The sequence below is a fragment of the Microchirus variegatus genome, assembly GCF_963457635.1.
Source record: "Microchirus variegatus genome assembly, chromosome: 18".
Taxonomy (NCBI): Eukaryota; Metazoa; Chordata; class Actinopteri; order Pleuronectiformes; family Soleidae; genus Microchirus; species Microchirus variegatus.
Window position 1 is genome coordinate 8,893,457 of NC_139819.1, and position 26,066 is coordinate 8,919,522.

A 26,066-nucleotide genomic window follows, 5' to 3' on the forward strand; every position below is an offset into this window, starting at 1 on the left:
TGGATGATCGCAGAGTTTGTCCGACGGTGAAGAAAAACCCTTTCACTACATCCAGCCAGGTCAAGAACACACTCGAGGAGGTAGCTGTGTCATTGTCAAAAGTCTACAATCAAGAGACGCCTTCATGAATGTAAATACAGGGGGGGTTTACAACAAGGTCCAAACCACTGATAACACTCAAGAGCAGGAAGGCTAGATTAGAATTTGCTAGAAAATATCTAAACAAGCCTGCAGACTTCTGGGGAAAAAAAGATTCTCTAGAGAGAACAAACAAGAAAAAGGAAGAGTTCATGATCCAAAGTATACCACATCATCAGTCAAATATGGAGGAGGCGGAGTGGTTTATTGATAATGTGAGAAGTAGCAGGGCGACTTCTGAAGTGTGCAGGATTATAATCCTCTGTGCTCACATTCAGCCACGTTCTGCAAAACTGATAGGACTGCGGTTCACATTACAGATGGATAATGACCCAGAACTTACTGCAAAAGCAACACAAGAGCGCTTCGAAGGTAATGAAAAGGAAAGTTCTTCAGTGACCGAGTCAGTCACAGCGAACTCGTGCTTTTCAGTTACTGAAGACGAAGCTGAAGGCAGAACGATCGGCAAACAAACAAGCAGAAACTGAAGGCATATCCAGGGAGAAAGTATGAGAACAAGCCTTTTATTTATTATTATTAAAATTTTTCCTATTAGGTAACACTTTACATTAAGGAACACATTAACTAGGTGCTTACTAACATGGATATAAGTAGCATACTAGCCCTTTATTAGTAATAATACCCATTAATTATTAAATGATCATGTGGAAGGGTATTACCACCGCTGAAGCACACGGCCCAACGTTTGCATGTGAAACACTGCTATCATTTGCGATATTTCATCACACTTGTTGATGTTCACAGGAACAGCATTTTTAATGTTTCATGCAGCCCTAATAGTAATTAAATTCTTATTGATTCTCCTCCATAACTAAATTAGGGAAATAACCTGGTCACACCACAAAATACAGTCATAGACTTGAGTGATGATGACACCAAAAATGACATAGCAGTGTGGAAGTTAGTGGTAAAATTTAGAGTTTTTTTGTTTTTTTTTCTCTCTAAAGGTCTCCCTGTCTCTTTTATCCCTGTCCAATTCCACAGGGCACAAGTCACAATTGAAGCAGGAACACAGAGCCCCGCAGCCAAACACTGTTGGCCATAAATTGCTGTGAAATTGCTTGCTTTTTAATAAAGGCTTCAACAAGCCACCTGAGAGAAGGTAAACACACCAAGTGCCAATGAGTGGGTGTGTATGTGTGTGGGTGGGTGTGTGTCCAGTTTTGTACGGTGATCCCACTCTACGGGACTCTAAACAAAGCTGCGCACGTTCCCGAAAGTTTGTTTTGTGCATGCATGTGCAGGGATGCGTTTTTTTTTGTCATGCAAGTCCTTTTAATCTCAGTGTGTGTGTGTGTGTGTGTCGAGAAGCCTTTTTCTTGCATTGCCAGAACAAAGTCTCAGTCCCTCGACTTTATGGGAACAATTTATCAAACCTTTTAATTTCATGCTACTGTCTGCAAACCATTAGGTCTAATGACTAAGCATGCAAGCTTCTGTTTTAGTGGGCGCGTGCCTCCTCCTAGCTCTGCATCAGTCAGTGCCCTGAGAGAGGGTTTAGGTGTGTGTGTGTGTGTGTGTGTGTGTGTGTGTGTGTGTGTGTGTGTGTGTGTGTGTGTGTGTGTGTGTGTGTGTGTGTGTGTGTGTGTGTGTGTGTGAGTGTGTGAGAGAGAGAGAGCACAGGAACTGCAGTTTATTAGGGCTAAAGCTTCTGTAGCAGCCTTCATCCCTCTGACTTAATTTGCCTTCATTAGCCTTCATTTGAATGGAACAGTAATATTCTGAGAGTCCATCTGGGATTTAGATGTCACGCAGAGATGTAGATCAACTTCGCATTTACAAATGTGTTAAGTAAGAGTCGTGCATGATAAGCAGCAATGACCACACAGTATACATATTTTACTCAATCATCAAAAGGAAAGTTTTAAAATAACAAACTTGTCAAATATCTAGTGTGATCTACCTCTGCACTTGAACAATACCACAATGCTGGCTCTCTTAATCCTAATTTATGTTACTGGTCAAACCTGTGTTTGTCCTGTTATTACATATCGGATATATCTGCTGTGGTAAAAAGGTATGTTACGCCAGGTTTATCCGAGACATGCTTGAGCATCACATACACATGTTGTATGAGTTTAAACTCGCCAAAACTATTTTTCTCTCCACGGAATCTCGAATTTGACCCGCTAAACGTGCGTGAAAACGGACAAAAATTGCCAAGCACCAATTGCCCAAAAATGTTATAAAATAATGGAATTGCAAAAGAAAACAATGCAAAATGGCTCAGTAGTGCCCCCGCAGGTCAGGCGCCTATGGAGAGGGCCGAAATTTCACGAAATTTGGTGGGAACATTGTGCGGCCCAAAACAAACAAAAAAATCCTCTCGACAGCATGACTTCAACTCAACAGGAAGTTAGCCATCTTGGATTTGGCATATATATTGGCGTTTTGCAAGTTTCATAACTGAACTTGCTAGTTTTTATTATTATTATTATTATTATTATTATTATTATTATTATTATTAGTGCACTTCACAGCAATTTAAGTTTCTGATAACAAACACTTGTAAACTTGCATAAGTAGGAAATAATGAAATGATAATAATAATAATAGTTTAAAGAGTGCTCTATTCTAATAGATCTAGAACTCCTTATTTGTGCTCTGTTGTTACTGCTGTACAACTCACTGTTGTGTTCTCCTTGAAAAAAGATTAAGTGATATTTAAACAATTGATCTTTTTGTTTCTGCTCTTTCTGCTGTCCTTGGCTAAAGCACAAGAATGGAAGACCACAACTGAAATGTTTTGTGTCCCTAGCAATTCCCGTGTGGTCACTTTCGTAAAAAATGAAGAAATAGCATCGGTAACTTCTGCAAGGACTTGTAAGGTACTTTTCATCAGAGTCGAACCAACACAGTCTGAGTGAAATGCTGTTCTCTTCATTGTTTTTCTTGGATACAGTCATTTTTCTATGAAAAACCCCCAAACTAGTCACAAATTAAATACAGTGAAACCAAGGATTATAGGAATATATATATGGAAAGATGAACACAGATGGTGTCATTTCGCAATTACCATTACACCGTGAAATTAAGCCAGAAAAGTTGTCTAGTTCAGCTTTAATGTCACGTTCGCCCACTTAATCATTTTATTCATGTGTCACAATCAGCAAAACACCAACTGCCCAGGTCAATGTGTGCATTTTGTATCTTGTATTCATATGAAACAATCTTGACATTATAAGCAAAGCGTATAGTTTGCTTAATTGTTGAAATGTTGAGTTCATTTCAATTTTACTTCAATTTTACTTCAAACTTATCTTTTCACAGTGGGGGAACAGTGAATTATTTCCCCCAAAAAAGAAAATGTTACAAGATTTAACATGGGCATGTCTTCAGAAGGACTTTATTAAGTCCCTTCTGACAGATTCACATGTTGTGTGGTAATAGCCACTCACCCACAGCTTTCTAATGTGTTAAATAAAAGGAATGTGGGGTTACCGTCATTTTTTGGCACTCTGTGCCCCACACTGTGGCAGAGCATGAGCAATAATTCTGCTCTGACAGTCACTTTCCCACCATGAGGCATTCCAGGAGGAGTGTGACTGAAATGCCAAATAACAAAGGAGATAAATCGCTGTAAATGAGGCAGCTACATCAAAGTCGTGGCACATGTTGAAAGAACTAGGGAAAGGACTGGTTTCATGATTTAAAGTGATGGAATAGAGGTGGTCTAATGAGGAGAAGGTGAGGAAAAAGCAGGGTGAGAAAGACTGGGGGCCGATGGAGGGGGGAAAGCAAGGAAGAAAGAAAATCTGTCACAATGGCAAAAAAATATGAGAGACATACACTTGACTGAGGGAGGGATAGAAAAAGGTGTGGGGTTTGTATGGGACATAATTAAAAAAAAATAGTCTGTAACCCTTTACAGAACTGTCCTAAGTATATGTAGAAGGAGACGCAGAGAAATCACCTGGCTTGATGCAGTTAAAAGGAGGCGAGCTTGTGCATCATCTGTATTTTCTCAAAGCCTACTGCTGCATGCTTCACCCACACACTTGCCATTAAGACCTCAGTGTAGTGATCCGATCCGATCCAATTTTATTTATAAAGCAGTTTTTTTAAAACAGCACTGTCAGCCAAGGTGCTGCACAATCGCATTACAAAAAAAGCTAAGATATTTGATCATAAAAAAAACACATAAAACATATTGAAGACTAAAATAAAATAAGTAATAAGTGTGATGCAGGTGTTAACTGCTATGAGTTACCATGTCGATGTCGCTGGTGCTGATCATCAGAGAGGTCCAGGTCTAACATGAGATCGTCTTCATCCAGCTCTGAGGACCCCAGGTTGTTTAACACATCCTGAAAATGAATGAAATGAATCATTAAAATATGTATTTCTGTTAAATTAACTGGAGGGAAAAAAAAAAAATTTTGGTCAAGTAATTATGATGAACAATTCTAATACCACAGTATAAATACTCATGAATCCAATCAGTCCTATAAAACCTGAGGATGAAAAACAAAATGATAGAAAAGATATGACAATAACAGCATTATCAAAGTGTGTACTTCAAAGCAATTCAAGAGGACTATTACTTTCTGAATGAGTCATCGAGCATTAAGATTTCTTGAAAACTGGTATGAAGGACAGACTTGTTTTTTTTTTTTTTTAATCACTGCATAGGACTTTTAAACACGAGCTGCAACTAACGGGGAATTCACACTTCACAGTAGAGGTAGCAAAGAAACACAAAACCGTGAACGCGTTGGTGTTTTCTCTCATTAATATGAGATTCTAATGATGCAGGAGGATGAGACGCCTCTTAATTCAGCTGTGTTTCAAATGTCATGGCTGCCACCTGATGGCGATAAGAGGAAAAACCACTGCATGAAAAAAATAAATAAATAAAAGGTTTCTACAGGAATAAATTAACTACTGCTCAATGTGTGTGTGTGTGTGTGTGTGTGTGTGTGCGTGCGTGTATTTATTTGACTTTTCTGGCATTAACCATGGTAGGAAGAGTAGTCCTCATGGAGACCAAAACCTGGTCCTAATGAGGCACAACCTGAGGTGAAGTTTAGGGTTAAGATTTGAACTGTGTGAATTTCTCTGTGAGATGAATAAAGTATCTATCTATCTGTAGTTAGGTTAAGGTTAGGTAGTGACTGGTTATGGTAAAGGATTAACCCTATGAATGGAAATCAAATGGATAACTGCACAGACCAGAATAGTCCACAACCTGGTCCTAATGACACAGAACCTAATTTCTGGTTAAGCTTAGGAACTGTTTATGGTAAAAGTTAGAGAAAAGGCTTTGGTTAGGCTGTCCAAATAAATGGAAGTCAATGTGAGTCCTTGAAAGGATAACTGCACACGTGTACATACTTGCAAAAAACATAACAACCTATCTTTCAGGTCACATTTTGTGTGGGCCCCACAACTTTAAAGGCCTTTTACAGGGTTTTCAGACTGTGGGTTAGGGTTAGAATTAGATTTAGGTTCGGGTAAGGAGTAAGCGTTATGGTTAGGCACTCATTTGTGATGGTTAAGGAGTTAGGGAATGCATTTCGTCAATGACGTGTCCTCACTAAGATATAAAAACAAGGCTGTGTGTGGAAATGATCACATTTAACTTGTACAAAGAAACAAACGCAATTTCTTTTATTCTTATATGTCACAATGTACACAAATACAGGTTAAATTTATGAACTCAACATGCGCTTTACTGTGAAAGCTCTCTGTGCAGGCTGCTTTCCAATTACTCGAACCCCCCAAAGGAAGTGGCAAATAATATTTGCTAACAATTTAGCAAATTCGATTTTCACAGTGTACCAATGGGTAAGTGATTACAAAGGTAAAAAAAAAAAATTAGCACCACAGGGGTTTTCGAATGCTTATAAATGTAATACACTGAATTGCACTGATGCAGCACATCATGCCCACACCTGATAAACCTGATAAACCCACAAGTCCAAATAGGTCATTTTTATTTTTTACTCCAAACTAGTTCTAAACCTACATGAAACAATCTTTTTCTTTGATAAAAAGTGGGTGGTGCTGACAACGGGCTACTTTTACAGCTCTTAACATTGATTTAAAGAACTTGCCTGAATGTAATGTGCACTGAAAATGGAAAAAATCTGAAGTGAAGTATAAAATGCTGCGGATACAGATGGATGGAAAAATCCAGGCACAGACTCCATTCAGTTCTCATCACTGTTGTTCGAGCATGAAGACCCTAACGGCCACAGTGTATCGATTCCCTCGGTTCTCAGTGAAATGTTTCACTATTCAACCGTGTCTCAGTTCATGCATGTCCACACTATGGGAGTAGTGTGTTAGAGAATTGGTCTTGGAGAGAAGGCACTGCAATGATAAATAACATTCAAGTGGCAGCTGGTCGTGACGCCACCCATAGGAATCTGAACTCTCGTTTTGAAGACTGTAGAATCTCCAGAGCCATGTTGACGTTTCACAACAGGGAGTTCAGAGGCGTCACCTGCATCGTACATGCCGTTCTATTGTTATCATGTAAAATTTAAGAGGAACCAAAACTAAGGATTGAGATAAGAATATGTTTGACATTATAAATCAAACGAGAAGTCAGGCCCCTTTTATTTTTACTTCCTCATCGACTTTGCCAAGAAAGCCAGACGACTCTGTCCATTTTAAGACATAAAGCATTACATGGCTATCACTGTGACGATGTTCCTAGGGCAGTAAACATAAGAAAGAGAAACCAGAGATCATTTCAAGGTAATGCAACTGAACACAAGACCTTATTTTAGGTATAAAAAGGTAATAGCTACAAGGCGTTGGAAAAGAAGTGAGGACTCGTATACTAGTGCAGCCAGACTTCATTTAAGGCTACATTACCCATTTTAATGTGGCCCTCTAACCAAAGAAATGTGCTAATATGATTTTACAACCTAAAGATGTCACCTTTTTACCTCATTTATGCGTTTTCAGTGAGTTAATGGAGATAATATCAGGTTTGAGTCTCATTAAATGAGGACTCCATATGCAATATTAAATGCCAGGCTAAAAAAAGACACAGAAAGCACAAAAAAACATTTGAGACAATCGAAAAGAAAAAAAAACGACTTGTTCCTGTTCATATGCTTTGAAAATCGCACATACAGTCTATGAAAATTACATTTATTCAGTGCTTAGGGGTGGTAAATGCATTAAGATCAAGCGAGAGAGATTTTGCTTTGCAGCTCTGTGTTTTTGCTTCAAGCAATGTGAAATATATGGACTAAACAAATGGCTTTCATTCGGTCTGAGCAAACACTTCATGGACAGTTGTGTTTACTTTGTAGCCTGAGGGAATAAAGAATTGAACGGTCGGTCATAATCAAAATAATGTATGTTTGTTGTATAAAAATCTGGGGGGGGGGGTTTTACCTGCGAAGGGTCAATTAAATAAGAAAATGTTTATTGTTCTTATCACTGTCTGCTCTTATCAGTCGAAAATAATCATTCATCTCTTTTCATGTTCAACAAGCAATGTCATTTATAATTGAAGATAGAAAAAATACTAAATCTCAATGCTTGACACTTGTCATATATTCACTGAGGCCATAAATTTAAGGTGCACGGGATTCGTATCACGTATTGTAGGGTTTACAACTTTACTTGAATAATATGTGTCAGAGGCTGCCGAGGCAGAAAATATGACTACGGTCATATGTTAGAGTGAGATATAGGCACTTCCAACATGTCATATCTAGAATTGACATGAAGGGGATCTATCAAAGATGTCAGCATCTGGGACCCGACCCCTGTATGCAAACTATTAATACAAAAAGAAATACAAAAAATAACATATAACAGTGGAGTAACATCTGTCAGGGGGTTCCTTTCTGGTGTGTGGGTCAGAATGAATGAAAAACACACAAAGCTGTTACGTGTCATTGTTGACAGGCAGCAGATAAATGACTGCGACAGCACAAGATATTAAAAAACACTGAAGAAGACTGCACACACTTTCAAGCTTGTCCAGCTAAATATTTTGAGCATGAGATCAGAATGTCCGACTTTCCTCAAAAAAGAGAATTTCTTTGTGTTTGAGGACACCTCAGTAGTAAAAAGCAATTCCAGCTAATTAAGCGTAATACTTTTAATAATCTCTGAGAAACTGGAAAAGTTTCACAATTATTGCATTGGGGGGGGGAAAGCCACTTGATTAAATCACGATTGTACCAGACCACCTAATTTCACAGCCACTCTTAAATAGATTTCAAAATAAGACAAAGACACAAAATCCAACTCCAAGAATGATCCGACACCGCCTGAGACATCCAAGGACAGTCTTTGTGGCTTTAAGCCTCATGACTGCGGGTGATTAGAAGTTCCAGTAAATTAAAACAAACCTTTCTTTAATCTTGTTTCTACAGCAGACGCAGTCAATCCCTCCTGGAGGGTACGAGTTCAACAGACACTCTTTCCTCTCTGATTGCTAATGAGCCTCTAATAGACTATCAACTCCTCCCAGGTACAATGACTATTTTACTTGTAGCTACATTGCTTAGTCTTCTAGAAAACAAACAAGTTGGAAGTCTTAACCTTGAACTATTTGCCATAATTAAATGTACTTTTTTGCTGTATATTTAAGTTTTTTTATAAAAAGGTAACTTCAATTAATATTCTTATTTATAATAACGGTGCTCTTTATTTGACTCCATTTACGGATCATTTTGCCACAATTGCAAACAGTAATAGATATAGAGAACTTAAAATGAGAATTTCTTCCAACTATAACCCTCACTGTTAATTGGACCATGTATTAGGAAACATAGCCTCAGAGAAAATTAAATTTTAAACTCAATTTGATTTCATGAGTATAATAATAATAGTTACTTCTTTTTTATGATCTCTTATAGCCACTGTGTGCAGTCAGGAGTCATATCCTCATTGTTTTTCTTCTGTATGACTGATACAAGTGGAGAATATGAAAAGAAGAAGCACTGTACACTATTAAAAGTGTCTCAAAGCCAGCTTCAATTGTTGATATGCATAAGTAAGTAACGCAGCCAATGTAAAGTGAATTGAAATTTAACCAATTAGCCATGTAGGTCAGTCAAATTACAAGCGCATGGTTCCAAGATAAGAGAGAACTTTGAAAAACATTTAGAAGTGTTTTTGTCATTTTGCTACTGAACATAATCGATGTCTGTCTGTCTCTGCCACGCGACTATCACACGGCTGTCATTGAGAAACTTGCGCGTTACATCACTGAATACGCTGGTTAAAAATAAATGCCTCGCAGCTTCAACAGAGATTCTAAACGGGAACAATTACAAATTGCGATGAGAGCTCTGAGCGGCCAAAGCAAAGACAGCACTTTCACGGCTTCACAGAGATTCCTCGCCATCCGTAGTTGCGCAAATTAGTTATTTGTTTTTTTGCAAAGCAAATGCGTAATTGCCTTGTGATAATTAGAAATCTGTCTGAGATGTGATGACACGGCAACAATAAAGCATTATTCAAACAGCACAATGTTTGTCATGGAGTTCTTCGGTCTGTCTGTCACTGTGCACAGGTGCCCTGTCACACACGAGTCAGCCACATTGTATACACAGAAACAATAAAGTTCTGTTGAGTATTTTTGGACTCACAGTAGCTTTAGTTGTGCTTTCATATAAATGATAAATGATGTAATGTATGCATTGGATTGTAAATATGGCAAAGGCCCGCAGCAAATGCTTTAGTGTCACGCTGCTTTCTTTATAAAGTAAAAGTGGCTTCTGAAAACTAACCAACTTTTATTAAGCTCCAAGATTGGAGGTGCATAGGAATTTATGTACGGTACTTCCAATCTTCGAGCTTAATAAAAGTGTGAAAAACATGTGGAAGAAGGCAGAGGTGTCTTTAACCAGGGTGCACTGTAACCAAAATTTGGGAGATGCTAATACTGAATTAATTTAATTAATTAAACCATTAAACTATAAATAAAATCATGCTGTAGATCAGGGGTGTCAAACTCATTTTCACTGAGGGCCACATCAGCATAATGGTTACCCTCAAAGGGCCAGATCACTTTGCTGGTAGCACAATCACTATGCATTATGGGAAATGTAGTTTATGGTCACGCCTAGCATAGACCTATTTTAACACATATTTTTAAGACCAATTAATCACTCGCGGGCCACATAAAATGACGCGGTGGGCCACATCTGGCCCCGGGCCTTGAGTTTGAAACGTGCTGAAGATGAAACAAAAATTGCTGTGAATCTTTCACCAACAGATTCAGGAAAGCCTCAAGTCATAAGATGCTCTGAAAGCACTGGCTACAATCGAAGAAGTTGAAATAGTCTGATGAGCGACTCCATTTAAAATAATCTTTTTGTGTCACAGCATGTGAACCACCCCTAGGTGGCTGCCTTTTGTCCAAAACCCTATAAGAATTTTCTACGTCACATTAAGGACATAAAGTCTTTCTTCGTATGTAGAAATGTGCCATGTATGTCTTTGCTCGTTTTAATCTCTCAGTCAAAGCCTGTATTCCAAGTTTTCGAAAAAAAATGTTAGCGACTCACACCACCCCTTGAGCTTTGTGGTCTGTGTTGTAAGAAAAGCAGCTCATACATAACAGCCAGAAACAACAGAGGTTCAGCACATGCAATGTTTGTTAGACAGACCAAGTTCACAGCCAGGGTATGCCTGAAACTGTTTTTCAGACTACCCGATGACTCCACACTTGCATTGTACTTACTATAGCAGCATATGTACAAAATTACACATTTTCAAATCTAAATATTAACTTAAGTTACTTGAGTTTATGCCAGTCTACATCATTACAGTACGGTAGATCACCAATAAACTGTGTGATTAAACAATTCCGCACTTAGTTCTCTTTAAGTACATACATGAATAACATGTATAACCAAAAATTAGTAAAGGAGACGCCAGAACCCTACATTTACACCAGCCAATTTAATTCATAGTGAGTGATAGCAGTAATGCATAGTCCAGTGTACTACGCCCAGAGCCTGCTGGAACTATCATCATTGCAGTTTTATGGCCAGAGATGTGTAGTACATTGTGTACTGGGAGAGTTTGGGGAGGATACTTAATCATCATGTATATAATAAGGCAGTGTCTTCGCCACTGGTTACACTTGCAGCCAAATACAGTTTTTTTTTATGAGCTTACTCTGATTCCTGTCCTGAATATGAGAAAATGCAGCACAAATTAAGTTTCTTTGCCCAACCACTTTTTGAGACTGACAAGCACTGGAGGAAAAGATAAAAGAAGACTGAAGTGGCTTAATTTCTTTCTTAAGAAGCCAAATTCATAATTTCTGTGATATTCTGCTCCACATCTCACCTACAAGCACAAACTGTGTTTCTAAATGTTGCTACCTCGTGTACAGGACTTGCCTGTGTGAAAAGATTCTGTATGAATAACTTACTGAGAGAACGTCCAAATCGCGAAAGTCACTAAAAATTCAAAGCTCAAGACCTACCAGACTCCCCAGCTTAGACGATGAAGAGTTGTGTCTGTGTTTGAGCAGACCGCATCCCTCCACGCCCGGGGCATCTCTGTGGTTTCCATGGATACGAGGCCCACCTGCCCCCTCAGATGACGAGCGAAGACGCCTTTCCATCCGCATCACTTCATGGTAGGGACTGACACTGCTACACACAGAGGCTGGAGAATACGAAGAGAAACTAATAGGTTATGTTTTACACATGACAATATTTTATTGCATTTACAGTGTCCCATTTCCTGCTAGGAATATACTTTTTGTTCCACAAAACACACTCGCAAACGCACAATTGAGGACTGTGAACTTTTAGGGACAAGATTACCAAATCTGTCTTGCCTTTATTTTTGATTAATTACTCTATATATTATTTAATGTTTATACATTAATTACTTTATTTATCCAATCCAATTTTATTTATGAAGCACATTTAGCCAAAGTGCTACTTGGTAACATTAAAATCCATAAAACACATGCAAGCCTCAAACAAACAAAGAACAACTCACTCAATACATAATCTTGGATGTTACCCTCAAGAAAACATTTTGTCCTGTGGTTCACAAAATGTGAATAAATGTGCTCATGTGGTTTCTTATAAGTGAGCAAATAAAGATAAACGCAAATGGAATAAAAAAGTATTCACACAAGCACATCATCACCACTGCACAGCAAGACAGTCAGTGCCGTCGCTGATGAGATAAAATAACCTGGTCAGTCATTTTCAAGGAGCCGTCATGTATGTAAGCCAAGTTTATGTCCGTTTACGTATCGAGAAGTCAATTATCAAGCAACATCTGCCTGCTTCTGTTCCGTGACTCCTGCTGCACACGTAAACATTTGCATAAGGCCATGGAAGGCATGCAACATGTTTCAAAGTAAAAGCACAACCTAGCAAAACGCTTAAGTTCCCTGGTTCCATTCTTTTTTCTTAACAAAGCTTTATTGTGAAACCAATGTCTGTATACTGAAAAATATGGTGCTTTTCCATTAAACAGTTGTAGCACGGCCTGGCACGGTACAGCTCGACTCTACTCGTTGTGTTTTTGTTTTTCCGTTAGCGATAGTAGTATCTGGTACTTTTTCAGTACCAGCTCTTAGCTTCTTAGCGAGCTGAGCCGATACTAAATGTGACACTGACAGACTGCCGGCCACTGATCGATCAAAGAGTGTCGTCACAGGAAAAGTGATGAGCGAGAGACAGGAATCGAACCGAACAATGCCGAAATGTAGATCTGTAAAAATCCCAAAAAACATGTGTTAATCTCTGACATTTAGCAAGGAAATCATGAGCCGCTTCACAACCCCTTCTGCCATATTTTAATTCAGTGATTGTCAGCCATGTTGTGCTATAGTGGAAAAAAACTCTGTATGTTTTGGGATTTTCAAAGGCAAACTCTATGTCAGACACAGCAGAAGCTCAGCAGCAGAGACACACTCCCAGTGTCAAAAGAGCAGCCTGATATAAAGCAGATGAGCGCGGCAGTCGTCATGCACCGCACACCCATTCAGCATAAACACGGCACACGTGTCTGTGGCTTTACATGTAAATCTGTGATTTGCCTGCTTGTGTTTACATTAAGGGTCATACCTGCATGTGGCTTCCTCAAGTGAGACGATCTGGGTTCGTGGCAGCCGCAGAAGCTTCCTCTTTCTTGCATCGACAGTGTTTTCCTTGCCCTTCTGTCCGGTTGCTCTGGGTTTGAGTGACAACCCTCGCTGCGTACCACACACGCCTCGCTCTCACTCGTGGTCTCCGTGAGGTAACCCGCCTTCCTCTCCTTCACCGCCTCCTTCCGCTCATCTGCTACCGACACCTCTTCCTTTACTTCCTTTCTCTCCTCCTCCCTCTCCTTCCTCTCTTCCAGTGATTGTTCCAGCAGAGGTAGGCAGGTTACAGCTGTCTCTGGCTCTGAGAGGGAAATGGCAGTCTCATAATCTGTGTTGTTGGCTGTGCTGGTGTCGAGAAGTAAGGGTTTTTCAGGGCTGGACTGAGCTGGATCGACAAAAATCTGAGGAACAAAAAGACAAGTTATTACGTAGTTGGAAAAAAACTGAAAAAAGGTTTCTTGGCCAAATAGGGAAGACAGCTCATTTCATTAAATAGGTATATATTTACTTATTTGGTTTAAACAGCACAGTAATAGTGCATTTAATCTTCAATAGTCTAAGTTTCTTTGAGTAAATTATTCCTTACTCAAGTTCCTTCCTCTGCCAAGAAATAAAACAGAATAAACGCTTTGAAGGTAGGAAAGTTGAGCTCAGAGGTGGGAAATATGGAGGGCAGTTTGCAGACACGTGTAAAGTCTTTTCAATAAAAGGATTTTCCATGCCCAGTACTCAATTTTTATGCTACATTTCACAGATTCCCCACAGCAGTCACAAATATTCCTCTTTTTATGTTTTTTGTTCTCGACATCCAAAGCCACTGAAAGTGATTTTGTCCATCGCTAAAAGGCAGTTATTGTTTATTTCTATAGCTCATTTAAAAACCTCAGGTGACAAAAGTGCTGTACAAAAAAATGCAAATATAAACAACAAAATCTGAATAAAATCAAGTATTCTAAAATGAAATATAATATATATCTACACTGACTGGCCTGTCAACTTCAAAGCACGGTATTATTCACATAGGACCACTACCTGAGAGGTAGAGATGACTGTACTGCAGTTCTCTGAAGCAGGTGGAAGGTCAGGTGGAGCTGTGTCAGTAGTTGGTCCTGCCTGAGGCTGAGGCTGAGACTCACACTCAGGGGCAGCAGGAGATTTGGGGCTAGGTGCTGGCAGAGCATCCACCTCAGACACGGAATCCTCTGTGATGGGTATGAACTCTGAAGGTGTGATGGCCGTGGTTCGGTCCTCTGATATTAAAGGGGACTGCAGGGAGCTCTCACCGCCACCGCCGCCCATCAGCTCACCTGGCCATGACCCGGGAGTGAGATCTCCAGCCCCCGGGGTGATGGTGGTGGAGCTTGGAGGTTCCAGATTCACCTCTGGAGGTCGGTGGTGATCCGAATTGCGAGAGAAGCGGTGGTGAGCCGAGAAGGATTTTGGCAGCAGCTGCTTCTTCTGGCGTGACGACCGTTTGTTGTTATTTGTACCAGCGCTGTAGTCGTCGAGGAACCCAGAGTCATCGCCCTCATTTGCCCCCGAGCCAGTGATGCAATTTATGAACACATTTCGATTGGTTGTGGTGGTGGAAGAGGAAGTTTTGTCAAAATCCTCAGTCTGAGAGCGAGAGATTTTCTTTTGCCTGTGGCTGCCAAACCCAAATGAGTGGCGTGACTTGGGGCGTCCGCCACCGTCGCTGAACCCCGTCGACCCCGACGATGGTATGGTCTGCTGGTTATTTCCATTAGCGTCAGTGTCCTGTGTCAGAGAAGGTGTGAGGTTTAAGTTGACTGGCTGGACACGCGGCTCACTGTTTCGCTTAGCCGTGAAACTGAGAGACGGAGTGCGGAAAAGACTCCGCCGTTTCCCGGTGCTGCCGGAACTGGAGTTTGTGCTGGAGGGCGAAGAAGTGTGGACGCCATTTCCGACTCCGCCCGAAGACGGAGAGGAGGGGAGAGAGTCCTGCCTCTTGCTGCTGCTGCGGCGGAAGATTGGCAGGCGGGACACAAGTGTGGAGCGACGGGAGCCGGATTCACCCATTGAGAAGCTTGAGGCAGTGGGGAACTCTGAGGGAAAAACAGACATAAATATACATTTAATGAAGAACTTTGAAATTGTGGCTTCAAGTAGTCATCTAATAAGTGTGATATTCACATTTTTGGCCGTGCAACTGAGTGTGGCACACAATTAAAATCTGTGAGACTGTTATTCCATTAATCCTTTTGACTTGGAAAAGGCTGGAACCATAGTGAAGTTACCTTTTTATTTATTTATATGCAAAAAGCCAAAACCTATATTAATTCTTATAATAAAGAAGCCAAGATGAGGTGGAGTTCTGGCACAGCGATACAGTACATGATAAGATAATAATGATGAGATGTGAGGACACTCAGAGAGAGAAACAAGTTGAATGTTTTCCCTTGGCTAATATATGACTAAAACAATGTTGACGACACACAGTTAATATATAATGACCACATAATTCAGTCAAATTCGAATGTAAAGGAAGACCTGTGATTAATGCAGTTCTAAAGCCTGCAGGGCTGACTTCCCTTTCACATGCCACATTGTACAATTACACCTTTGTCTGACAGCTAAATCATAAGAAGACAGAACTGACCCACAGGGAGAGACTAACAGAGAGAGCGAATGAGAGTGAGTTACGGAGAGTGAAATGTCAATCAGACTCACCACAACAGAGTTACAGTGAGCAGTACGAACGGGAAGAAGGGCAGCCTCTGATACAGTCGCAAAGAACATTTGTAGAGCTGCGACTATGGATTGTTTTCATAATCGATGAATCTGTCGATTATTTCTCAATTAAATATGATTGGTCCAGAAAAAAAGAAAAACATGCAGCAATGAAACCAGAAAACATTCACATTTAAGAAAAGAAAGAAAAGAAAAATGATTCTAAAAAAAATCAAATCAACAATTCATCATTCATACAGTGGAATGAAATTGAAAATGAAGGGGAACCACTGATGTCAAAGAGTCGCTGAAGCATGTCGAGTCTTAATTTCCTGGTGTGGCTGAGGCGCATTAGCAATATTAACAAGCTGCCCCTCTCACCTGCACTGTCCGTCTTTGAGAACGGTCCACGTTGACAGGCAGCAGGTTTGTGTCTTCAGTAATTTCACTAAATATTAAATAAACAAAGGCCACAGCAGCTACAATGTGTAAAACTCAGTTTCTCAGTAACTGCACTGCAGAGTTAATGCCTCACAGATTGCACGAGTTGAGCAAAGTTCCACATGTTGAGTCATAGGTCACAGGGAGACATTCATTTCGATGAATACTCACGTTTTCATTGTTCTCTGCGATTAACAGGCCTAAGAGCGACTGTGTGGTCCTTGTAATACTGACGCGGCTGCCTCTGCAAGACGTTCTGAAGAGTCTGGCTTTTGATCTCCGTCTAATAAGCTTACATTAACACTCCTTACTGAAGTGGATTATGAGCGTGTCACCTCCTTGAGAGTAAATTTGATCAAGTCCTCAATACACACTGATGTACTTCCTGTATTCATATCGAGTTACCTCAGTCAAAGTGAGAGCAAGGTAACATTTATGGTTGTATCATAGAAAACACATCACGCAAAACGCAACTATAATATTCTCCTTTCGGAATAAAAGCCCCCGTAAACACAAGTTTCAATGAACTGCACAGCCCTATGACACATGAACAACCTTGTTAAATACATGTGGGACTTAGTACTGTTTATTTTTCACACTACCACACAGCCATTCCACCAGGTCATGGTTCTCTGGTCTGGCTCATGCAGACGGCACAAACATTGGCCAACTAATTCAACAGAGATTAAAAGCGATTGAGAACACCACTGCTGTTCATCTAACCTTATAAACCTGGGCCAGTGAAATAGCATAACAGTGTCAGACTGTTCTGAAAATGGAAGGAGAAGAAAGTTATGCACACTCTCATTTTTCTAACTGAGCAATTATTATAATGTGAACAACTGTACAAACAGCCAAATGCAGTCATGTCGCCCTACATCCATTAAGGTATAAAGTACAGGCTGCTTCCTCATCCACTCAGCCCAGACTAACACTTACAGCAAGAGGTAAAAGAAGCAGGAGCAGCACTAAAGCTGTTGTTTACTTGCTCTCGGCTCATTATCTGAACACGAAGTAAAACTGCATTTTTTGAGAGAAGCTCACCCTCACCCTCACCTCAGTTCCTCTTCCCCTTGATCCATACTGAAGTTGATGTTCCTCTAGTGATCATCACATTCTCTCACCGAGTCTCACTAACCTGAATCAGGACTTATAAATTAAGCGTATTTACATTGATTGGACCATATAAATATTTTTAGCTTTGATTTTGAAAACTGCAGGTCTTGTTTTCTGGGTAGGGCTGAACAATTAATCGACATTTTAATGAAATCACAATATGGCCTACTGCAATTCTCAAATCGCAGGAGATGCAATATCTTTTAAAGCCAAAATGTGCGTCAAAATATAATTTTGGATTAATTATTGTATTCATCTACACACACAGCTTGTTCTCCAGACTTTGTTTCTCACAACTCTGCACATATATAAACATGGTCATCTTTTTAAATATGTTTTTCGATTGAAAATTAGAATAATGATGTGAAAATGACCATTCCTACTGATATTGCAAATCATATAGCAATCCTGCCAAAATAATCAATTAGATATAAATTTGTTTAGCCCTATTTCTGGGTACAGCAAAATTTTGCCAATCAGTAAAACTCTTTCCAACTTTTTTGTATGCATGTGTTGAATTGCTTATCCATCTTTGTAGACCAGCAGTTTATGGTCTGAGAAACAACACAAAAGACTTTCCTTCAGAAACACAAAACACTGCTGTGCTATCCTATTCAACTACCCTCACTTTTTTTGTTTAAAAATAGGACAGTAATGGATATCCCCGAAACAAACAAAACATAAAATATGCTGGTAATGCTGTGTTTTGAAATCAATAGCTCTAGGGAGTTCAGAGGCAGCCCCCTGCCATGCTCCTAATGATCACACCATATGCCAAATAAACCAGCTTAGCTTGAGTTCCTTTATTGCTGCAGTGCTGTGTAGTTTTTCCTGCTATCATATACACACACACCCTACAGCTGCATTCTAAAATATTTATACAGAGTAATATACCAGTGGGCCAGTGTGTGAGTCCAGCCTCGGAGCAACTTCACACAGATACATGATAATCTGTCAGTTTGACAGAATAAAAGATAAAGGGTGTGTGCGGTGTAGTGTGCATAACTGGGTGTTTCCTATAAAACTGGTTCTTATGACATCCATTTATTACCAAATTAGCCACACATTACAAGCAAACAAACCATAATGATTTTCATGGGCAAGGAGCGAACCACGAAAGAACACTGTGCTGAAGCTTCCACTGTGTCCTGGTTGCAGATTCAGTCTCTTGAGATAACAATTAAACACAAGGAACTGTCAATAAATCATAGACTTTTGAGATGTGGTGAGCATTTTCACAGAGAAAGCTTGAGCTAATTTCATTAAAACAACGTGTCCTCTTTAGTGAGACAAAGATATATTATACTGTTAGTCAGAAAACTTGTTTAGTTGTTTAGATAGAAATGTATGCACCAAAAATGGTAATGTGGATATTATTCCAAAAACAAAACTGCTCATGTAACATTTAGAAATCAATGGAAATGTTTTCCAGTTCAGGAAAAACAAACATAAACGGCATGTTTCAATACAGAAACTATCTACCACATAATCAATCAATCAATCAATCAATCGATCAATATACCCTAGGTCAGGGGTCGGCAACCTTTTTGAGACAGAGTGCTACGTGGAGGGTAGAGAATAATATTAACATTTTCTGCAATTTGCCATTTAAATTATGACTATTATGCATTCAATTGCATACACATTAATTCCAGTGCTTTATCACAGCTATTATAAACAATATCAATTATATTTTACTGAGTGATCATATGGATACATGCAAGTGGGGTGAAGTTAAGTGAGCCAGGTGTTCGCTGGCACTACGTTGGTGACCACTGCCCTCGGTCATATCCGTTGCGGTCATCAATTTCTGCCATTTGTTGTTAATGCAAACACATAAACTTGTTATTCAACGTCTTTGTCTCAGAGCTACAGCCGCCCAACACCCCTTTCCTAACACAAGATACCAGGTCCTTTTGTGTATTCCAAATAGGATGTCCACGGGTGTGTAAATTGACCTTTTCTTTGCAAAGAAAATAAAACACACATCATTGACTTAATGCATTCCCAAGCACCTTACCCTAACCTAAACCATCAAAACTAAGCTTAACCCTTACCCTCACCTCAACCCAATTCTAATCCTAACCCTAAAATCAGGTCTTAACCCTGAAAAAGCACTTTAAAGTTGTGGGTACCAGAAAAAATAACCCCACAAAAATAGGTTTTTACAAAGATAGTTGCACTTGTGCATGTATGCAAGTGTGTTAAATCTGTATAATTTTTGTTTAGTGAGATAAGAATGAAGTTTGTACTTATAATGACATTTTCCTGAAGGTCAGTGAACACATGTCGTTTGTTTAATGAGGATATAGGCCTGCTCATCAACAAAGGGCCTTGTGTGTTTCCTGTTTTGTATACAACAAGTATTTATAGAAGCCAGCAACTATGGACAAGGACAACTGCCTCAAGTTCCATCTACTTATGCAAGCTTTTGAAGTCTGAATTATGGACATATACAAAGGTTCATATCAATAACAACTTCCATACCATCCATCTTCTACTGCTTTATCCTCCATAGGAGTGTGGCAGGTGCTGCTGGACCCAATACCAGCTGACCAACTGACCAGCCGTTCCATCACGGGGCCACATAGAGACAAACAATCACTAACAACTTCTGGAATGAAAACAACTGTGCCAACAGAAACATCTGCTACTAGTAATGGAGCCACTGCTGTTAACAGCACTAGCCAGAATCCTGCACTTAATGATGCTCCCTCTGCCTGAGTTTGCAGGGGTGTGTGTTTATTAAAGACATTTTTTAAATTCATATTTACAGCTCCAGTCTGGACTTCTGTCCCTGCCCAACAACATCTAAGTAATTAGATAACTGAGTAATTACATGCCGACACCTTGGCATTACATATGCATAAGACTAGGGCCGAAACGTAAACAATGTTTTTCTTTGTCATTTCAAAAACTTCTCCGTAAACGCAGCATAATTCCAGGAAATGTCTTTATCCACATGAAACGGCCAAATTGACTCTAAACGCTGTAGTACATAATTATGCAAAGGCCTGTGCAAAGGGGCTGAAACGCTGCTACACCATGTGCATAAAACACATCTCCTGTGTGCAAATTTGTTTTTGTTTAAATAAAGCTTTATGTGTCTGTGATTGTATACATTGTAGTGTACACACGCTGGAATAGACTTAAGGAACCAAGCCAGGGAAAAAGAAGGAAATAAAGGAAAGTAAATAAAAGTTATCATATAACGAACAGACCAAACAATCTCCAAACACAAGAGGAGGGTGATGACAACAACCACAATAAAGATAGCGGTGATGACGACATTGTTTTCCCAAAGTAGCATGCGTACAAAAAATAAAGTTTCAGTGCTCCCTATTGCCATTACTGTGTGCATGAAACGCTGATATGATAATACAAAAAAACTTTGGCAGATTCACCAAGACTTGGACACGTGGACAGCCCACACTACAGTTTTAAGTTCATATTTATTGCACCGTTTATAGCGATTGATGAATATGTTGCTGGGCCACAGGGTTGGTGTAGTGGTTATCACTTTTGCCCTTTGCAGCAAGAAGTTTCCCGGCACAGTCCAAAAACTTGCAGATTTGGGGATGTGATGTGTGAGAGTGAATGTTTGTTTGTCTCTATGTGGTCCTGTGATGAACTGGCAACCTGTCCACAGTGTACCATGCTTTTTGTCCTATGTCAAGGAATGGATAAGGAGGATAAAGCAAGTAGAAGACGAGTGAGTGAGTTGTATTTGATATTGAAGACATTATATTGTGCAATATTTATTATGAATACATTACTGCCCATACTTGCATTTGTTTCTATCTTAAAGGTGCACTACAGTTTTGAGTTTAACACATTTTAAGTCATTTATCAGACTTTAAATTATAGTGGCTGATGTAGCTATGTGCTCTAATATAGAAAACAATCCACTGTGATCCATGGTGGAATCTTTGATAAGTGACACGAAAATATGATATTTTCAGTATTTATCTTATACATCCATATATTTTTCTATTTTTTTGTGTGTTATAATTGTATGTTTTTATACATACCTGTCGAGAGCTGCTGGACAATGTGAATTTCACCCATGGGGTGTCAATAAAGTGTCTGTCTGTTTCTCTATCTATTGATCTATCATCCCCGATGATCAAAATCACAACAAACAATGGGCCTTAGCATGACGTGACTGTGTGGTTACAGTACAAACAGCAGTGTTAACAGTCGGCCTGGCTGCGTGTATTTATGTGCACAACAAGTAAACCACAAACCACGTTTGTTGTCATGTTATAACGTTTGAATGAGTCGAAACGCAGAGGTGTGAATGACTGTAACAGCAGCAGCACCAGCGGGACACCAACAACTGTCAAACACAGGAGTAGAGCCTCGAAGCCCGGCGAGGCTGACCGCTGCCTAGCTAGCTGTTGATCCGTAACACTGACACTCTCACACTGCGTGGAAACCCCGGCGTTACACCGCGTACACTGCGACACATTTTTTTTGCCACTTTTAGAATGCGGTGTATCGCTACGAGAGAGCGTCAGAGGTCACCGCAGACCGGAGGTGGAGCTCCAGCCGGGGAGCCAGGCTAACAAACACCGCCGTCCGACAACACCGACGTTCACGTTACCTTCAACGAATCCCGGTGCGTCCAGCAGCAGCAGCAGCAGCAGCAGCAAAGGCCGCCGCTCAGGGCAGAGGCAGCTGGATATGTCCGGGTGTGTGTGTGGTCATACGCGCTGTTATCACCCACACGAGGGTTTCTATGGCTGAGGTAGCACCTCTTCTGTGGCACTGACGGTAATATTACACCTCAGTGACGTGGAGACTCTTTTCCTCCTTCGTCTCTTCCGCGTTGCATCGACAGGCCGCGCCGTGACGTCACTGCTCGTCCTCCGCCTCCTCCTCCTCCTCTCACAGCTCAGCATCCCTCAGCAGGTGCATTAGCTTTCACCATCCTCCATCACATATTATGATTAATACATTTCAATTTAAAGGGCTAGTTAGTACCATGGTTCTCAAACTGTGGTTGCATGTACCACCAGTGGTACGCAAGCTTCCTCTATTGGTACTTAAAGGAACATCACAAATTCTGTTCTACTGTTTATACCAGAATATGTGATCGGAGTGCATAGAAAATTGAACAAATAACGAATAAATTATAATAATTATTAACTGCCATCTTGATCTAATTTCACTATAACGGTGTCTGAGGTGTGAACGGAGCCCCAGGCATGATATCGGGGAAGAAAAACTAATTTGTGACCACAAAATAACTATAAATGTGGACAACTTGGACAGCTGGGTAAGCAAATGGAGCGCACCCTTGTTTGAAACTGTGATGCTAAAGTTAAGTTGGAAAGATATTCACAGATTCAAACGTCAGCGATCAATAAGATTTAAAGGTGCATTATGTAATAGATCTAAAGCAACTGGCCATAAAATCCTCCTAATATGTCACAGAGACTCAGGAATAATGTTCATATAACAAACTGAACTCACCAACAACAACAGTACAGACAAAATATTTGCATTAGAAACAATATTTTGCAGCCTGCGAATCATGGCATGTGGCGCCACCCACAGCCGTCTACCAATCATTGCAGTCAGTAGAGTCTCCGTTGCCGAGCAACCACGGGTTGCCAGTTACGTCAGAAAACCAAACCTAAAAGACCTCTGTATTTTGAATTTGAATGTAGTAACCGTTTTTGGCCACATTCTTACATATGGCACCTTTAAGGTAAACATTGTTGAAACACATGTGAGACATATTTTGAGTCATAGTGATGTAAACAAGCTAAAGCCTAATTTTCATCCAAAAAGAGCTGTATAAACTACATTGAGTCATCAATACACAGTGTATTATCATGTACAGTAGCTACCACTGTGACATTTACAGAACTGAAGATTCCTTGCAATGCAAGACTTTTGAGAATATCTTCATAACTCGTTCACAAACTAAAACAAAACTCCATCACCCTATCTCTGTCCATCTCGCAGCTTCAACCCTCTTGTGCAACATTTTGCTCATTTTTCCATGAAATGCAGACGCCACAGTGTTACATTTCACTTGTGTGATTTATAAATGTTCTCTGTTTGCTGAAACTTCTTCCATTGCACTTTCTTGGTTCCCAATATAACTTGTATTGATACACCAGCTTTTCCATCTCCCTCAAGTGTAAAGAAGCCCTTTATGTGATATTTAAAGATTTTTTTAAACCGTTCAGTCTTTTTCCATTTAGGATTTTTTTTTATGATCGAATTGAAAATGTGCATAAATATATGCCAACGGAGACCAGAGAACAATTTACACATTGTTTTGTTGTAACTGGAGACAGTCGAGTAAACATTTTGTATAAAAGCCCAAATGAAAAAATCAATACCAGTTTGTTGTATTTGAAAAGCTGTCAGGCATCTGTATAAAAGTAAATAAATCAAACTGTTGATATGCAATATCATGGCAGACTGTTGCGCTTATGTGAGAAAATGGAAGAAAATTTAAGAAAAGGGCTGTCTGACATCATGATAAACCTCTGAAAATGGCAAACGAAATAAATCATATTCTTATTTTATATACCCACTCCTCTCCAAAAGACACAAACACAAAACCTAAAAAAATATTGACAGTTATCCCTTTTAAGTGTTGCAATCTGTCCATTGTGGTTAAAAGGGACTTAGGGCCCCCACAAGCTCATAATACCAAAGCAGACATTTAAAGCAGTGGCCTATTATATCTGCTTTTCATGCAGATATAATAGCTGTGACAGAAGCTATTGACAAAACTACCCAACATGTGTTTTTGTAGCATTAAATTTAAACCCCATCTTACCAAGTAGTCTCTCATTTTGACAGTTTTAAGAAGCGTTTAGCAGCAAGATAGTGACAAATGGAGGAACCTTGTGTGCATCATAGAATTGGGCCCCAGGTAAGTGCCTGCACTGTCTCAACACCATTAACAGTCCGTGTTTAAAATGGAAATTAATAATATTAAAAGGGACATGAGAGTTTTAAAAACACGCCAGTTTTATTTGAGGACATTCCCACACAGAAAAACTAATAAGTACAGCATTTCCAGGAATCAAACTAAGAGTATTTCCATCTTTACATACTACACACACATACAGAAGTCTACCATTTACACACCACATCCAATCAATCTGGAGATAACAAAAAACTGACAAATGCACTAATTTAAAGCTCTGAAAAAACCAAAAAAATAATCTACTGTTACTGAGAACAAAAAGGAAGACAAATCAAGTAGTGTTTAAAAGTCTAATTGAAAACCCACAAACGATTATCAGTGCAAATAGTTTTGGCAGGCAAACGCCCGTCTACACTGTTTTCTTCTCTTTCTACAGAGAATATTGCACACGCACACACATACATTTTACTATAGACACGCGCAGAGCCACATAGTTGCTGACATGCTACAGATTTCAAAAAAGTGCTAGCTTGGAATTAGTTTGTCAGCCAGTCTGCCAAATAACTGATTGTAAAATCTATGACTGATGAGAAGCAGTCGAGATTACACGAGCCTTGAAACAGGTTCCTGTAATGACATGTAACATGTGCTTCTACCTCATGTGTAACAAACGAAGAAAACCCACAAATCTATAAACTGTTTCTGTATTTGTCATGAGTACATTCTGTAAGCATTGGGCTGTGAAAAGAACACGCAGCAACATGAATTTATGTAGCGTTTTTAACCAAAATAAAAAAAAATAACCGTTCCAAGACACCGCGAACAAACAAAATACTTTGCAAACCACCGCCACAAAAAAGAAGGAAAGGATTGTTAGTACCCTTTGAAAAAACACTCCCTTGACAGAGGCAAATAAACAGTAAAAATCTGCTTACAGTCATTTCCACCAACAGTGATACACATCTCGACATCGACCTAATCAACAATGTACTTTGTTTCGCTAAAATATTATATACTTTGGATTAATATGTACATGTAGGTTTAAAAAACGTTTTTGAAGGATCAGCTTATGATTTGATATTAAAGCGAAAGGCATAGATATTGAACTATTACAGACAAAACGAAACAAACTTGTTTTTTTCTGAGAGGAAAGGTACAGCAGTTAAGGTTTTCCAGGCCTGACAGATAGAGGTAGGTAGTATTGGGGCCCCGATCAGGACCGGAAACCTGAGGAAACACAAGCGCACCACTTACCCTAACCTTCCAGAAATGAAAACATACAAGTAAACCACTATGCAGGCACGTGTACTGTACATCTACACAAAAGCAAAGTGTGACTAGTGAGTCCGTTTAGTGAAACCTCTATATCCAAGCTGCTTTAATCAGCCAAACTCACCAGCAAGATGCACTTTTTATGTGTTTTTATGTAAAGCAGAAGAAACAGTGAACAGCTTGTTGTGATAGCACTTTTTTGTAAAGAACCTGAACTGCTATGACGTTCATAACAGTTTAAAAGGCTGTGTGTTAACATTTTTTAAATCAGCACCAGAGCCAACAAGATTTGGATGTAATTCTCTTTGCAGCCGTCAACGTGATGTTGACTACAAGTACAGAATATTCCGGTACCTGCTGGTTTTTAAGATGTTAAAAAAAGAGAGAAGAAAAATCACATTCAGTGCAACTGATACGATAAGAGTGCAAAACCGTGAAAGG

At 39.6% G+C, this 26,066-nt stretch overlaps 1 protein-coding gene across 1 annotated transcript in view; it reads right to left on the bottom strand.

The window, feature by feature from the left end:
• The window catches only part of ccser1 (coiled-coil serine-rich protein 1), a gene marked incomplete at its 3' end in the record, with an annotated part of 123,194 nt that extends 101,022 nt beyond the window's left edge, over positions 1-22,172 (bottom strand). Inside the window, exons 1-5 of the mRNA XM_083904854.1 lie at positions 22,062-22,172; positions 14,240-15,273; positions 13,188-13,608; positions 11,579-11,763; positions 4,370-4,466 (exon numbers count right to left, since the gene is read on the bottom strand). Of these exons, the coding sequence (XP_083760980.1) occupies positions 4,370-4,466; positions 11,579-11,763; positions 13,188-13,608; positions 14,240-15,247 (1,711 nt within the window). The 5' untranslated portion in view covers positions 15,248-15,273; positions 22,062-22,172. The remainder of the gene's footprint in view (positions 1-4,369; positions 4,467-11,578; positions 11,764-13,187; positions 13,609-14,239; positions 15,274-22,061) is intronic.
• Between the last annotated feature and the right edge of the window lie 3,894 nt (positions 22,173-26,066).